The 17,482-nt window shown below is 48.6% G+C and overlaps 1 protein-coding gene across 1 annotated transcript; it reads right to left on the bottom strand.

Annotated features, from left to right (window-relative positions):
- Nucleotides 1-410: 410 nt before the first annotated feature.
- On the bottom strand, nucleotides 411-15,771 carry SALL1 (spalt like transcription factor 1). The gene is made up of 3 exons (XM_033844564.2): nucleotides 15,633-15,771; nucleotides 3,123-6,559; nucleotides 411-1,980 (listed from the first exon to the last, which is right to left on the bottom strand). Exons 1-3 carry the CDS (start codon nucleotides 15,706-15,708, stop codon nucleotides 1,540-1,542), a joined length of 3,954 nt encoding a protein of 1,317 aa, XP_033700455.2. The 5' UTR covers nucleotides 15,709-15,771; the 3' UTR covers nucleotides 411-1,539.
- Nucleotides 15,772-17,482: the final 1,711 nt, after the last annotated feature.

Here is a 17,482-nt window from a genome sequence, read left to right as displayed (position 1 = left end):
CGACTGAATCAAGGGAAGTGAAAATGGAACAGTTGAAATGAAGCCGAGGTCTCCACGGGCACAAATATCTTGCTTAAGGAAACTTACCTGGCCGGATGGAACCTCCTATACCAACTTTTAATTTCATATCATTTTTTCCTTTTGCTTGGGGGCAGGGGGGTTGTAAGAGGAGTGGCCAACAAGCAATTGATATTGGGAGACTATCTAGATCCTCCAAATTAAAAAAAGAAAGGAAAAAAGAAAAGGAAAACACATGCCCATGCAAACCTGTTTCTGTTATGCCTTTTACAATTCCTTATTTAGAGAGAGATACACACTCAATTTACTGATGCCTGGGGAAATGTTAAAATACATTTCGGGGCCCTAGGTAAATAGAAATGCACTCTAAAAACACAGACACAGTATTTTGTTTTATCTGTTGCAAAAAAAAATGTATTTGATTACTTGAGTAAAATTACAGTATCTCTGTTGTTAGTAAGTATTAAATGTTAAAGAAATTGGACCCCCCCCTTTCCTTTCAACTTTCCAAGAAAGTGCATGTAACAGTCCAAGTTTTTTCTTCCATAACCTAATACAAAATAAACAAACACTATACCTGCTCTCTTGATCAAGAAGAAGCATTTGCTCTTGTAAGGAACATATGTACATTTTAATGAAAGTGATATTTGTTATTGTATATACAAGAGCATCTACATTTTCTCCACTGAAGGTTGTTCAAGATGCTATACTTAGCAGCATTGTGAAATTCCAGCACACATTTTCTATTGTGAATATACCTACAAGGCAAAATGTTACGTCTTAGTTTCAACTACCAAAACAACACTTGTATTTTCTCTAGAGAATTCTGCGTGCTTATCACTGTACAGAAACTTATTAACATTGAGGACGACTCAAGTAAAAAGCACGATACAAATAGCAGTTCAAAACGGAAAGGGTTAAATCTACAAAAAAAAAAAAAAAAAGCAGATTGAATTTTAGAACAAAAATCAAAAAAAACCCAAACCTTTCAAAGAACCACACAGTTCAGTCTGTACTTTCAGTCCTTTCCTTAAATTTGTTTCGAAAGATTAGACAATGTGTTTGCTGATAAAATTTTCCAGCAGGATCAAAGTGTACATTTATATACAGATTTTATTAGAGATCTAATGCATCACTGAGGCATTTCATCAACACCAGATTCATATTAAACTGGATATAGAAAATAAGTTAATGCCAGATTTAAGACCGCCTAGCAGGGCAACTTGCAATTGCCATAAATGTTACAGCAAGTTTACAGGACTCTAGTCAATTAGTATTTAGTCCAAAAATACAGAAGACCAAAGTTAACGCTTGCATCCTGTTTGCAAAGCCAGATTATATCACTAATAAATAAGCTTTCTTAGAACTCTAGAAGTTGAACAAGGTACAAAAGAATGTCTTCAGAATGTTGTAGTTCAGAGATCTGGGGGGACCAGAAGGTGGGGGGCACGGGGCAAGGAGTAGGAGGCAACCATGGGTCTCATTCTGAACGGGGATGCTCTTTCTCCAGCCAGAGTGGGTTTAACTTGTGACGATCTCTTTGCTGTCTTCCACGAAGCGGGTGAAACGGAAGTTGGTTCCATTCTCGCTGCTTGCCATCTTCTCCAGGCCAGCCAGGGGCGCACTGGGCTCTGAGTTCTGGAGCTTCTCCAGGTTTCCCGTCAGCCCACTAATAGGTGAGCTGCTCCCGCTGCCCAGGCTTCCAGGAATTGGAGGGATGCCGCCGTTCTGAATGACCGAGATCTCGTTGGCCTTCATCGCCAGCCCATTGGAGAGCGCTGCTGCATACTGATTCCAGAAACTGGAAGGATCCCCACTTCCTGACCTGGCCGCCAAATCCTTCTGGAACATTTCTGGGAACTTGACGGGATTGCCTCCTAGGAATGTCATGGGGCCGTCCACAGAGAGCCGGCGACCCCGGCGGGCAGGGGCGCTGTTCCACATGTGAGTGCCCATGTGTACCTGGGATGCGGGAAGAGAGGAGAGGAGGGAGAAAAAAACGGGAGAGAGAAGAAGGGAGAAGCTGAATAGTTGAATCTGTCTCAACTCATATCCCAACACTCACAGGGCAAGTGGCCGCAATGTCTATTCTTATTACCTGCCCGACAGTGGGAAGGGTAACAAGAGCTGTCCACTCCAGTCCACTGGTAATAAGGTGTCTGCTCTCTATAGCCCTGGGCTGCCTTTCCTCTGCCCGGGCAAGGATGCCTTACTTACTCCTTTTTTATTACCTGTATTTAGCTTATAATGGCCTCAAGCAAGCCAGTCAGTCACAGATAGCTCCTTTCAGGGGGAGAATTGTTACGTCCACTCTCATTGCCATGGTAAGTATTGCATCTGACACCTTTTACCCTATAAATGTCCTTTTCAGATGGGAAGAAAGTGCCCCTCACTGATTGCCCATTGGAGGGCCTGTGCGTGGAGAGAAAAAGCCAGAAAGTAATTATTCATTTCACTTTACTGGCCGCAATCTCTAGAGAAATACTCTGTCAACAGAAAAATGTACACAGTAAGAGTGTTCAACTGTTGCTCTAGAACTTAAGCATATTTGCTTTCTTTCCAACACATATCAGTAGGAAATGTTGTATGATCAATTATCATAATACCCATTAGCAGAGTGGTGACGTTACTGTTTTTAGAAAGACAAACCACGCTGGACTGCAGAGTTATGAAAAGATAGATGCCAACGCTGAGGAGAACTGTAATTATTAAGTGATACGGGCAGCACACAGGCCGCACGGAGGTCTTTAATCAATACCCCATGGCAACGCTGGGCTGTCTGACTTGGTAGGTAAAGCAATTCATTTGGTGCACTTAGCGAGTCAACAGGACTGGGCCGCCGCTTCGCTTAGGTACCAAATTATTCAATGCACCGTGACATTCAGCAAAGCTGCGGCCTGCCCTAGTCCCTGCCGTGACCCCGACCTGCACGGGCACCCACATTTCTCCAGATCGGTCACGTGCAACAGGTTCCCTTTCGAGAACTCTCTCCCTGACTATCTGGACTGAAGACTCTGGGAACGTACCTTACAAACAGTCAACGGCCAGGAGAGAGAGAGGGTGGCTAGGGTGGGTCTGGGTGAGGTACAGGTGGAGGGAGGTACCTTAAGATTGCCTTTTGTTGTAAAAGCTCTTCCACAAATAGTGCAAGCAAAGGGTTTCTCTCCAGTGTGAGTTCTCTCGTGAATCTGCAGGGCGCTCGACGAGGAGAAGGTCTTGCCACACGTGTTGCAGTAGTGCTGTTTGGGGGTCCTCCTGGGCAGAGCTGGGAGCAGAACTGGGGACGTGGCGGACGATGACAGAGGCCCAGAAGGGACGTGACTGGTGGGGGTGTCCTTACTGTCCTGAGTCGTCACATGCACGAAGCCGTTGACCTCTGTCTTGATGAGAGACGCCAACGAGTTGGCGGGAATCACCGCCGAGTTCTGATTGGGGCCAAGGTTGGAACTGGGCTCAAAGAGCTGTGATGGTAGATCTCGCATCTGATGTGTCAACATGTGTTGCTTCAAATTACCCTTGGTGGAAAAGCCACGATTGCAGACTGTGCAAATAAATGGTCTCTCTTTGGTATGACTTCTGTAGTGAATGTCCAAGGCACTCTGACAAGCAAAGGTTTTGCCACAAATGTCGCAAGCAGTGTTTTTAAATTTACCCCGGTCTCTGAAAGGGAAGAGGATCCCCAGAGAATCTTCTTTGATGATTTTCTCTGTGTGACTAGATGTCAAATCCAAAGCCCCACCGTTCACTGGGGTGGGAGACAAGCCATTGGCAAAGTCGCTTGCCCCTGCTCTCTGTGGCTTCTCCTCGGCGCTGGGTGACTTGTGGAACTCCTGGGTGCTGTTGGATGGGGACAGAGCCTGCATGGAGGAGGTAGACTCTGAGATGGCCGGGCTGCCAGCACTCTGGCTCTCCATGTCACCACCCACCGAGGACGAATCGTTGGTCAGGACGTCCCCCTCGACCGACCCGTTCTCCACTGACTTCAGGCTGGCCTGCAGCTGCTCTGCCAGGCCCGCATTGATCATCTTCATCTGATTTTCCAAAGCAGCGATGCTCGACATCTCTAGAGGCAAAGGCGAGGAAGACAGGCTGTCTTGGGACGCATCCGCGGACTTGGGCGTGTCCGGGATGCTGCCCTCAGGACAGTCTTCCATGTTTTCATCGGAGAAGTTGTCTAGGTCATCAAAATTTTTCTCATCAAAGGAGCCCGTGTCAGACTCCATGGACTCGGGGTAGCTGTCAGGGACCGGGGTGTTGGGAATCTGGCCCCCCATGTGCATTCGGATGTGCTGCTGTAGGACAACGGCGTTCGTGAACTTCTTCTGGCAGATGGGGCAGGAATGCTGGACTCTGAGCGGGGGCATAGCACGATGGACGCTGTAATGGGTTTTCAGGTTCCCTTTCGTGGTGAAGGCCCGGCCACAGATCTTACACTTAAAGGGCCTCTCCCCGGTGTGGGTGCGGTAGTGCATCTTCAAGGCGCTCTGACAACTGAGGACCCGGTGGCAGATGACACACTCATTGGGGTCAGTGGCCTTCTTGTCAATGTTTTCGACCAGCTGCTGAAGCTTGGATGTCTCTGAGGCCTGGGCTGAGTCCAAGAGTCCCCCAAAAGGAAACTTCGACTTGAACTGCTCGGACATGAGCGGCAACAGAGGGTTGGTGAAAGTCGAGGCACTGCCTGGGCCAACGTCGGACGCTAGGGAGCTCAGCACGCCAGTGCTCACGGTTGGGGCTGAGCTGGGGACCACGCCGCTCTCTTCGCTTTTGCCACTGGAGGGGGGCCCAGTGGAAGCTTCCGCTTCCTCTGGGAGCCCACCCGGGTTTCTCGAGGCCGGCTCGGGAGCCCCGGAGTCACTTTTGACGGAGCCCGGGGGGCTGGCGGCAGAATGGCTGATGGGGATGGGGGCTGGCTCTTCGGTCTTGATGAAGGGGGTGAGGCTTGGGAGGGTCGGGGGCAACGGCAGGCCGACTGAAGTGGTCAGAGTGGGCAGGACCGGTTTGGTGTCTAGCCAGCTGGTGACCGGCTTTTCTGGAGGAATGGACATGCCGTAGGGGATGCCGGTACTGGTCGGGATGTTGTCCAAATGCTCAGGCACGGGATAGGGGTTCATCTGGATGTGAGGGTATTTCTCTTTGTGGCGCTGGAAGTGGACTTTGAGGTTCCCCTTGGTGGAGAACCTGTTCCCGCAGATGTTGCACTTGAACGGCCTCTCTCCGGTGTGGGAACGGAGGTGGATCTGCAAGGCACTGTCGCTTCCGAAGACCTTCGCACAGAACCTGCACTTGTGTTTGAAGAAGGCCTCGTCCGAAGCGCTTTTTGCTTCGAAGGCAGTGACATTTGGTGGCTTGCTTTTTCTTTGCTGGGCCAAGGCAGACAAGGAGTTTAAATCCTCTGCCGTCGTTCCGATGTTGGGCAAAGGGCTGGGGAAAACCGAGTTAGCAGGGGCCGGCTGAGGTAGAAGTGGATTAGATGCAGGACTCAATAGACTGCTTATTGCAAAAGCTGGTGAGGAAGATGCCGAGACTGCGGGGTTGCCGGCATGGGCATGGGAGGCACCCGCGCTCGAAGCCACTTTTTCCGAGGAGGGGGTGGGAACTGCCGCCGCCAATATGTGAACGCTGGGGGAAGAGCCGCTGTGGGGTGGACCGATGGTGTTGCCAGAACTGCTCTGAGGTAGCTGGATGGGGGGGAGCTGTTTCACACCGCTGATGCTGGCAGATTGGCTAGCGAGGCTCTGTGCTAACCCAGCTGCTGCCGCCAGCTGCTGAGATAAATGGGAGCTGAGTGTGGACAAGGGGTTGGCAGATGTTCGTACAGTACCTGGAGAAGGACTAGAAGATGTTGGCAAGTCTGTGTTCTGAGAAGCCAACAGCAATATTTGGTGACGAATCTGTTCGATCAGTTGCAGCTGGTGGATCTGCTGCTGCTGCAGAGCTAAGAGCTGGTCCATCAGGGCCGGGACGGCCAGCTTGCCTCCGGAGGCCCCACTGCACCTCGCTTCCTGGGAGAACTGGGCCACCGCCACCTTGGTGCTCTGGAGGTTCTCGATGATGACGTTGCTGTTGATCACAGAGAAGTTGCCCAGTGTTGTCAGGTCCCCGAGTTGAGGTAGAGAGGTTGTGATCGCTGAGGTACCTGGGCAGGAGCTGCCGCTGCTGCAGCTTGGGGGGGCACTGCTGTCGCCACCGCTGCTCAGGGGGCCGCTGGCGCCTTTGCTGGCCGCTGGGGCCTCCACCTCCATGGACTCTTCCCTGTCTGGTCCGTGGGGTTCCGCCAGGTCACTGCAGTCTCCTTGCTCTGTCTTGTTAGCCGTGTCGTTCATCTGTTCCTCGGGATGATCCGGAGTGGGGCTGGGGGAGAAGGTTTCAGGCGGGGACGCTGGACTTTCATTTACAATTAAAACTAGTTGGTTTTTAGTACAGTTCTTCTTGTGGAGCAGAAGATCTGACAATTCAAAGAACTCGGCGCAGCACCGGCCGCAGACGTGGGCATCCTTGCTCTTAGTGGTGCGGTTGGGTTGACCCTTCTCTGTGTCTCCTGCAAACGTCAAAAGGAGCAGGGTTAGCGAGTGAGCCAGGACACCCAGACATCCATGACTTCAAAAAAAGAGAAAGGGGTCGATCAACTCTTTTCTCCCTGCGAAACTCAAAACGGTGGCCCCTGAAAAACAATCAATATTCCCTAAGAACAATCATGATTAAAATTTTAGGCTGTTGGAGGACTTCCTATCAAGCTGGTATCTCCGAGAGCCAGGACCTTCAGGTCATCCATCAAGATATAAAATACTGCGAACTGCAGGCATTGGTGCATAATGAAATTCCATAGCAAAATATCGATTTCCAATATTTTATACACGTTATTGTCTACTCATCCAGAGACGGTCCAGCCACCATCCTGAGGACTTATTAGGCTCTTGAGTTTCTGTCAACCTTATTCATTTTCAACTGATTCAGAGATATCTGTGACAGTTTGTTCTGTCACTAAACTAATTTGTAGTCATTCAGGTTCCAATCAGTGGTTGACAAGGGGGAAAAAAATGCATATCACCAAGCTGAAGACGGACAACTTGAAAATCACCTCCAGCCCCTACCTAGAACCTGAGCTACGTCTGATCCGTGACAAGCACACTTTAGCCACATCAGTAAGAAATCCTCCAGACCGCTCAAGACTCAGTGGAACACAAGAGAAAGCAACGTGCGCCCCCCCCCCGCCAACACACACACACACACACACACACACACACACACACACACACACACACGAGAGAAACACAATGATCATAATCCGTTACAAGGCCTGCCTGGCACCTATATATCACCCTGTGGCATGTTTATTTTTAAAATTAAAGAACGCAACTGTGGCTACCATCCCGCTAATCAAGGAATATATGCCACTACGCTCCAAATGGCAACATTATGCCTCTAAATATTTCAGCAAAAGTGCTCTACCTATAAAGACTGGCACAGGATTTACATTTCTGATTAAACATCAACTTAAAGAAAGATGTGCAGCTAAGGGGAAGTGAAGAATAATTCTTGGTTTCCAGTTTGGAAATGCTTTGCAATTCTCCTTGTCTGAATGCCTTTAAAAACAGTTTGCTCTTAACTGTTATCAATTGTTTAACAGATTGTCCTGAACCTTTCATTATAAAATCCCTTTATTTCATGTTTGTTTCCACTGGTTGCTCAGATTTCTTCTCACTAAGATCCATTTTAAACATAAAAATCTCCAACTCCAAGCTAACATCCTATTCAAAGACAGGATGGCGTCCCATTGTTTGCCCAGCATGGGGAACACCAACTTCTGTTGTACAAATGGTGTGTGGTCATCTCCGAAGGCTGTGAAAAAAAAAAAAAAAACTGTTTAATTCAAGGATTACCTCCCTGTGTGCTTTTCTGCAGAACTGAATCAGATAATAGTTAGTTTCCATGACTTCCAAATTGAATCTCCCAGAAAACTTGCAGGGGGAAAAAAAAAAAAAACTAATTGCAAATATGAATAAACGCAAAATCAAAATGCTGCTTTTTCAGTAAACTTAGAGTTGACTCAAAAGAGCCTGCCATTTGCCTCTTTGTAGTAAACATCAAAAAAAAAAAAAAAAAGGAAAAAGAAAAGAAAAGCTTGAGTAGTTTTGCATTCCAGAAAATATAATTAATACCCAAATACTAACTTCTGAAAATTCCTTAACTCTGTTTGCCTTGAGTGATACCACAGTTGATTAGAAGCCCTGGTAAAGTATGCCAAACGTATGCGCACTTTAGTCACTGGGAGGGTTATTTGAGTAGCTAAGTTATACTTAACAAGCTAGCTTTCCTAATACCCATCTTTTAATCTCCGCAAGGGTATAGTGCAAAATGCATTAACAATACAAAACAAATCTTGGTTGGAGCAGAAAATACCAATAATGATTCAGTTTTAATTTAATGTTTAATCATCCTAATTGGCACAGGATTCCTCTGCACATTCAAGGTGCTGTTTTAAGCCCTTTCTGTCTCTCTCCCTGCTTTAAAATAATGTAAACAAAATACGCTAAAGTTATGTTGCTTAACTTGGGATGAAAATAATGTGACAAAAATTCTGTTTAAAGTTTCTTATTTTGACAACCAATTTTAAATGATGCATCCATTTCAGATGCTTATTTTAAACTAGGAAATGCAATTCCTAATATATTCAACCGAAATGTTATTTCTTTCTCTTTGCACATTTCCATATGTAATGGTTATGTTTCCATCTACTTTTACAGCCAATTATGAAGGAACAAAAGCTATTCTGTTTGTTCACACATTTTCAACAAAATGCATTAAAACTATTATGTCAGCATGTTCTATTAAGCTCTGCATTCAGTGGAAAATACTTTTCAACCAGCTCACATTTATCAAAACATAAAGCCACTTTAAAACACAGTTTTGCTTGGTCAGCTGGGCTTAGACAAATAATGACAGATTCAGAACTAAATAACTAGCAAGGGAAATCAGAAAACTGACTTCGTCAATTGTACACATTACAATGCAGTTGTTTCAAATATTTAGCACATCTGTGCTCACGATTAAAGGGCATTTTTAATTCTTTATAACTTGCAAACATCTGATATTCTCATAATATAGAGAGAAAATAAAAAAGGTTACTTTACAGGATTTAGCTGATTATTACTTTCCTGTGCTCCAATTCTGCATTTGTGCTGTTTCAAGACTCACTTGAGAATTTTCAAGTTTTTTGACCTGAACATTTTTACATTTAGGGTTGTGCTAACTGGATGGAAAATATGGACATTTAAAAATAAGTGCCTGCCTTCTTCTAAGAGACTGTGTTTAAAAAAAGCTGCCTATATTTTACCTTAGATTTTCACATTTTAATAAGCTGACATTTGATCTCACTGTAGAGTCAACTAATTTAATTTCCTGATGTTTATGAACACCAAAAAAAAAAAATCCTGATATCTATTTTGATTTATTTCAAAAGCAGGTGTCGCTACACTATCATCGTTCTTAACTTTAAATCTATCTGCCTTCTGAACAGAATTCCAACGAAACAGCTTTATAAAAAAAAAAAAGATGAAACATGAGGACTAGCTTGAATCTTTAACTACCAAAGGAAATATTTTAAGTTGTGATAAGATACACACACACACACACACACACAAACATGTTCTAATTCATTTTTCTGACCATTTGCTATCTTGCATCTCTCTCAATAATCTGTTACACAGGATTGCAACTGGTGACCCCCTTATAGTAAATACAGTTGCCTTGTTCCCTGTACTATGGTGAAAACAATATTCCAGTTCCTCTCCTATGGATTTTGCATACAAATTAATTTTGTAATCGTGGTCATATAGAAAAATTTAAGAAGTAGTGGTTTTCTAAGTATGTACACACAAAAAGATATTTGGAATTTTCTGGGTTTCTTTTCCCCCGCTCTGGGTCAGGAGAGGAGGTGATCTTATAGCTCCAGCCAATGTATATGAAAATCCCAGATGTTTTAGTTCTCATTGTACCGTTTAGGTTCTTGACGCCCATTTCAAATGTGTCAGTTTTCATCATCTGAACTAAACATTGCAGAATAGGAGACAGAAAATTGAAGTGTTCCAGTGTATCCGTCTGCTGAGAAAACAAAAATACAACTATGCCCCACACTGAAAGGTTTAGCCAGCCAGGAAAACAAAACAAAACAAAACAACACAACAGCCCTACTGTACCATGTTGAGTTTTCCTTTTTGGAGCTCCCCGGAAAGACCCTTCACTTGACTTCCCATTACCTTCAGCTCACATTAACATTTTTAATAGAGCCTCACAAGATTGTGATTTTGGAACCTATCATTTTAACTGGCTGTTCCTTTTTGTAGACCAATTTCCAAAGGCTATCACAAACATTTTTGATTGATTGGTCTTTTCTCGTTTTCTTTTTCTTTCACAGACCTGGGAAAAACCTGCATCCGAATAACCAGCTTAAGATTCCAAAGCAATTTTCAACACCGCCACATATGCTCTGCATATTTTCTGTAATGTCTTAAGTTTCCTCTATGGGATATGCAACCACATGACACATTTTACTGGCCCCCTTCAAGTCCCCTCACTGTTCTGACTGGGATTAGCGTATTCTTGAGGGGAAGAATACAAGGGAAAATCTCTGAAAAAATAACAACACGGACAAGACAGTCCTTTGAAAATCGTGATACCAGCCCACCTAATGTACACAATAAATGAAAGGGGAAAATGTCTTCCCCTTGGATGAATCAAACTGAACACTAGATGGGGTTCCAGTTGCAAGGGTTTGTTCAAAAACTTCTTTGTGGCTTTCCTCTTCCAGTGACGCGTAAAAGAGACTGCTTAAGGCGAGATCTAAACTTTGACTACATAAACATTGGCAAAGGCACAAGAAACTAAATCCCTGTTGTTTGAGGGTAAAACTGAGCTATGGGAACTACCTGTCAATCTTCCCCTTTGGGGGTCTGGCATCTGAGGGTGACAGGGGAATAAGGTTAGGAAAAGAAGCCAAGCTGATAAGGTGAAACTAAAATAAACTTCGAACTTCCTGCTAAGTGACTAGCGAGACTCAATTTGGGGGTCACTGGGAAGATTCTGAAGGACATATTATGATCTGGACCTTGTCACCTCTGCATGGGAGGAGGCTAGCAAAGGTTAAAACAGCTCGACACATCTAGGTTTTCTAAAGCCTGGCACACCGACTTTTTTTCTTTTGGAGGGGGAGGGGTGCTGGTTCTTGGGATAATTTACCATCTCCTTCGTTCAACTGCTCAATGACTGCCGTTTTGGTAATCTAAGAATATTTGGGAAGACTGGGCTAGCTGTATCAGGCGGTACCTTAGAAAAACCGAATTAAGTCTACAGAAGGAATTAGTTCTGGTTACTCCACTGAGCTTGGCTTTTCCCAATTTCAAAAAAAACTGAACTGCTGGTCTAAGTCTCCCCCAGCTTTTCGGTAAGATCTCTGCACTAAAAATTTGGGTTTCTGCTTTCTAAAGGACTGTGGGTCAAGACACCTTGCTACCTGCGAAAGTAGAAAGAAATGAAATAAAGTCCCCAATGAATAACCTATAAATTGGCACTCGTGCCTATAAACCATAGGTGAACCTGGATGTAAAATAAATCACAAAACATTCGGTATCACAAATCCACTTTAACACATGCTTTCTCGTGCCCATCCACCCTTCGCTTGTTTGTGTGTTTGTCACATTTTTGGAAGTGTGTACAGCCTGCAGCAAACCCCCCCCCCAAAGAGTTTGCATTTTCTCAACCAGAGTCTTCCATTATGCCACAAACTTAAAATAGGCCTGATTAAACATGAGTACTTTCCAACTGCTTTATCGTGCAGGTGTCCGTTTTTCAAAAAAAGCAATTAATTACAGTTCTCTCTAACCTTTGGGCCCAGAAATCAATGTGTTGCCATTAAGATGCTCACAATGAGTAAATTACTTTGGTAAATAATAGAATTTCATTATTAATATAAATAAGAGGAATTTTTATGATACTTTATATGAGAGGCAGGGTGTTATCTCCAGTTCATGATGCTTTTATCTTTCTTCCAATATGATCTTTTCCTTGAAAAAGCTGGGCACCGAAATCCTTTCTTAATAGATGAATGGAGTCTCAGTGGGCCATCCATGTAGTTCCAGGAATCTTAAAAACACTACCCAAAGAAGAAAAACCCAACACACACACACACACACACACACACACACACACACACACACACACCCCTGAAATCCAAATCTCTAGTAAAGAACCCACATATAAAATCATTAGATTCTAATGTGCCCGTTCCTCAGAATTATTTATCTCGGTAAATAATTTTCCCAATGGCAGTCATCTTTCTACAAGTAATTCGAGACTTGTTGAATATCATTTAAGAGACAAGTAAGGTGGTAAAATCTTGGTTTCATAGGAAACAGAAAAAATCCCCCAGTTTATGTTAGGGTTTTATAGGTGCACCGAAAGTAGAATTAAAATATGAACATCGTAAGACTGACCAAATAATCTTGTTTTCTTGAACTTGTTCCGATGAAGTTATCCTCCGGGCTGCTGAGCCTGGCTGGGATTTTCTTTGTATGCGCACACACTTAAACACACACAGGCGTGACATGCAGCACAGCAAGCCTGGCTGCTCCCAGCCTTGGGAGTCGCTCCTTCAGGGCTCTGGTAACTGGGGTCTACAAACTTTTCTAGGTCCCACTCTGGGCTGAGCTCACGAAATTGCAGATGCCAGCATCTGCTGAGGGTACCGCCGACTAGATTTCATTTGGTGTGTTCAACATTTCATTTGCCATATTGTAAGCCCATCTCAAGATAGAAAAAAAAGTAACCACATTGTTTAAGGAAAGGTTTATCTTCTAAAAATTTAACAATTTTGTGTATATTAAGACAAACAAACAAACCAACCCGCAAACCAAAAAACAGAACCCGACAGACAACTCTTTGAAGTGTATTTTCTGGGTGGATAGAAGAATGGGTTGCTGAATATACTGCATGAAAGGTGGTGACTTTTTAAAGGTAACTTGGAGACAAGTCATGATCTCTCAGTTCTCTGTATCTCACAACTATTCCCAAATAAAAAGAACTGGAGTGTGTAAGGCCCTCCTGTAAATCAGACATGCAGGAGGATTAGTTGTGTACTAATATTATTACAACATACTAAATCCTGTAACCCTATTACAAAATCTACCCTCTAGGCAGCTTCTCCTAAACTTATTGTTCAACCATGTAAAAACAGTCATAATCTAAAACCATTACAACTGGAGAAAAGGAGGGGGGTAGGGAGAGGTGAGAAAGGGGGCTGGGAGGGGAGTGTTTCCTACGGTGCCCCTAACAGTTTACTGCCTCTTAGGACAATGAACCAGCTTTGGGGGATAAAAAAGAAAGAAGAAAGAAAGGAAGGAAGGAAGGAAAAAAGGAAAAGAAAGAGAAAAAAGAAAGAAAGGAAACTTGATTCAGTGACTTAACTAACTTACCTCAAAGCTCAAATAAACTACAAAAAAAAAAAGTCCTAATAAATAATAATGGTCAGAGGTAGTGAACTCCATTTACGCTATCGCTTTATGAGAAGCCTTAACTATTAAAAACTCTGGATTCAGAAAGCGACAGGAAAAAGGCAAAGATCTAGCAAGCATCAATTCTCTGGGAAGCCCGAGCCTTTATTTTTTCTTTTTTGAAAATATAGAAAATCAGTACACATTAATTAAAAAAAAAAAAAAGACTTAAAAAACTCTTGCCTCTCCTCCCATGAGGTTTGGTCCTCTACAAACTGTTAACTTTAACAGTATTACTGTGAGGACGGTCTCACCAGAAACTTTAGGAAAGATGGGTGTGGGAGTGAGATGCAGAAGAGACCAGCTGAGAAAACCCAGAAAAATACCGAGGCAGCGGCCTTGGGTAATTTCACCTCACTGTACCTCGACTACCCGGTCTCGCCTGGGGTGGAAAGCGGGGATCAGGGGTTCTTCTCAGCGGACTGAGAAATCGCAGAGGCTCTGGGTAAGGCTTGAAGCTCCAGAAAGTACTGGGGTGGAGAGAGCAAATATTGTAAACAAGTTCCTTAATCGGTCTCTGTTCTCCCCAATTTCTTAAGGGACCCCCCACGCCAGGAGTCCCCTTTCAGGACAGTCGGGGTTTAGAGGGTGGGAGTCCCTTCGCTTCTCTGCCTGGGTTCTGCGCGGGTCCCTGCGCCCCAGCTCAGCTGAGAAGCAGGCCTCTCAGGAAGGACCCCGGGACCCTGGGGCCCGGGCGGCCGCAGAGTTTAGGGGACAGAGGTGCCGACCAAAGGGCACGCTTCGGAGCCCTATCGGGGTGCAGTTCCCTCCTCCACACCCCAAAATGACACCCGGGACTGGAGCATCCCGAGTCGCGGAGACCGCTTGGGGGTTGCCCCTCGTCCTTCCGCAGCCGAGGGGCGAGCATTGTGCCCGGGGAACCGAGCCCGAGCGCCGCTCCATCGCCTCTGGCCCTGGGCCTGGGAGCTCGGAGGCCCCTAAAGTGAAACACCTTTAGGAATAAGGAAGGATTCGAGGTGTCCTCCCTCTGTACCCCCGACTCCCTGCCTGGATCTCTCCCACTCTCGGCCTTAGCTCCCTAACACAAACTTTGTTCTGGACTTGTTCGTTCCTATCGGGACCCCTCAGCTGTCGTCTCCATCGTAAGAAGCCAGTGCCTCTGTTTTAGGGGGATTCTCTCGTGGCTAGATAGCACCCCAGGTCTGAAAAAACGACCCTTACGACTCCTGGAAGTACAAGGTACCACGATCCTCAGCGGGAGCCAACCGAGTTTAAAGATTTCTTGGGGGCGCGGGGGATGCATGTGTTGGGAGAAGAGATGCTGGGATAAACTTGGGTAGCCGGACACCGACACTTTCCCCCGCCTGCCGGCACTCAGTCTGGGGAGCACCCAGCTGCAAAGAGCACTCTCCACTCCGGCCTCCACCCCGGTGTGTCAGGCACGGGCGCCCCAACACAGGTCCCCATCTTCTTGCAGCTCCGAACTCCCAAAGGCACCCCATTCCGCGGTGCGGGCCCGGGAGGAGTGGGAGCGTTGGGGGGAGGGGGAGCGCGGCGCAGGGAGCTCCCCCCACGTTCCGAGTTGAGCCCAGAGCACAAAGTAAACTTCCTTCCCTCAGGCAGCAGGGCCAGGGCGGCGGAGGCCAGACCGGGGCCCCGGGCGCGGGCCGGGAAGCGCGTGGAGCCCAGCGCAGGCAGGGGCCGACGGCCTCTGCCCGCACCCGCGCCCCGCCGGGCACCCGGGCCCCTGCCGCAGCTTGGCGGGTTCCGGGCTCCGCTCCCCGGAAAAGCCGGGACGGAGAAGCAAGGCCGGCGTGCCCTCTCTCCTCCCCACAGGAGGACCCAACAACTCCGGAAAGATCCTGCCGGGAGAAGTGTTTGCTTTCCCCGTTGCAAGGGGGGAAGCCCAGCAAAGGCAAATTGAAAATTAAAAAGAAAAAAAAAATCGCGGAGTCGAAAAGGCGATTCGGAACACGGCGGCGGTGCCGCGGCCGGGCGGTGGGCGCAGGGGTCAGCCGCGTGTGCGTGGGTGCGAGTGCGCGTGAGTGTGAGTGCGAGTGCGTGTGTGCGCGTGTGTGTGTCCGCGGCGCGGTCCGGAGCACTCACCATCTCGCCGGGGGAGCGAGGCCACTTCGGGGTCGGATTGGAAATGTTGAGGCTTCGCTTGCTTCCTCCGCGACATGCTGGCTCAAACATCAGCTGGGGCAGAATAAAAAATTACTAAAAAAAAATCTTCTCAAAATTACGGAAATCGAGCGGCGGCGGCGGCGGCGGCTCCCCCCGCCCGCCGGCCCGCCCGCCCCCTCCCCGGCTCCCCGGCCCCGGGCGCAGCGCGCATGTGTCCTGCTATAATTATGATTATCAATAATGCATTGCGATTAATCATAGAGGGGCTCTTTGAAAGGCGATTGGCACCGGGCCAGCGCTATTCAAACCCGCTCGCCTTAATCAATTAGTTCGTGATTTGCTGCAGACCCCTGTCTCTCCGCGCGCTGGCCCAATAAGCCGGCCGCGGGGCTGGCTCTGCGCGCCGCGCCGCCCGACACTGGGTTAACCCTCTTCGCGACCGCCAGGGACTCCACGGCCGGGCCGCCGGGGGCCTGCCTCCTCGCCTCTGCGCACCAGGCGCCCCGGCCTGAGCCCCCCTCCCTCCCTCGGCCCCCCCGTCCCGGGCTGGGCCGACCCAAATTAGCATGCCCTCCCCGGAATTAAGCCTCCCCGGGTGGGGGGTGGGGCCGGGCGGCGGGGCCTGGGGACCCGGGCTGCAGGCGCGCGGCGAACTTCCCAACTCCGGCGCTAGGCGCGCCGGCCCGCGGGGGGAGGGAGTCCCGTGGCGGGATTTGGGGGTAGGAAGTCCCGTTTCTTGAGTGTTTCTTCGTTTCTTTAAGAGCTACCAGAAAGCAGCCCACCCCCACACCCATTAAAAAAAAAATAAGCGAGTGGGGAAGAGCCAGCCCCACGCCGGTCCGCCTCCCGCCCGCGGCCAGGCCTCCCTCCCGCTCGCCGCCTGGCTCGGCGCTCCTTCGCCCCGAGTTCTCCATCCCCTGGATCCCGGGCTCGCGGGGCGCGGAGAAGAGGACCAAGGAAAGGTTTGGGAACATGACGGGTTTGGGGCTTTGGGGGGAGGGGCAGCTCTCCCGCCACCCCGATCCTCCTCAAAGGGCCCCGATCCTCCAGCCTCTCGCTTGCTCCCTCGCTCCCTTTCTCTACCTCGGACATTCCCAGGACAATTAGGGCTGAAGTTTTCGGGAGAAGCGGCCCCGAGCCCGTGGGATAAGGGGGCGGCCCGGCTCCGCCCAGGACCCCTCCCGGACCTCCCCCTCGGCAGCCCGGGTTGGCTGCAGGGTGCGTCACTCCGCGGGGAGGCGGCGGCGGCCGTGGCGCCGCAGATCCCGGGGCGGGCGGCGAGCGGGGACCGGCCTGGGATCCGAGTTCAGCTCCAGCCGGGGGGAGGGGAGGGGCCGCCGCTTACCCAGCACGCTGCAACCCTCCCCTGGCCTCGGGAGGCGCGGGCCTGCCCCGCCGGGCTCCGGGCAAGGCCAGTCCCCGGGACCCCTGGGCTCCGCGACCTGGGGGAGGGGGCCGTACCCCAGGCTCCTGGCGAGGTGACCGAGCTGAGCCGGGAGTGAGAGGGGGGGTCCTTGTCCGCAGCTGCCTGGCCCGGCAGAAGCTCGCCTCCACCTCTCAGGCACTTGCCGACAGCGGCGCCCAAACTTTTCGCACCAGCTCCATCTCCCCAGGCTGCGATGCAGCCTCCCCACCCGAGCCCCAGAGCCCGGAATGGGGATCCCGGGGCCCGCACTCCCTCCGCTGGGCTCGGGCGCCCGCGAACCTGAGGTTCAGTCCTCGTCTCAGCCTAGCTCTTCCCCCTCGCGCCTCAGGGTCTCCTCGCTCCAAGGTTCCCGAAGTCCTGCGCCCGAGGGACAAACTAAACTTCGGTTGAGTAATGGGGAGGA

This window comes from Tursiops truncatus, chromosome 19, assembly GCF_011762595.2.
Source record: "Tursiops truncatus isolate mTurTru1 chromosome 19, mTurTru1.mat.Y, whole genome shotgun sequence".
Classification (NCBI taxonomy): Eukaryota; Metazoa; Chordata; class Mammalia; order Artiodactyla; family Delphinidae; genus Tursiops; species Tursiops truncatus.
Note: the sequence above shows the minus strand (reverse complement) of the source record. Positions and strands in the feature narration are given on the sequence as shown.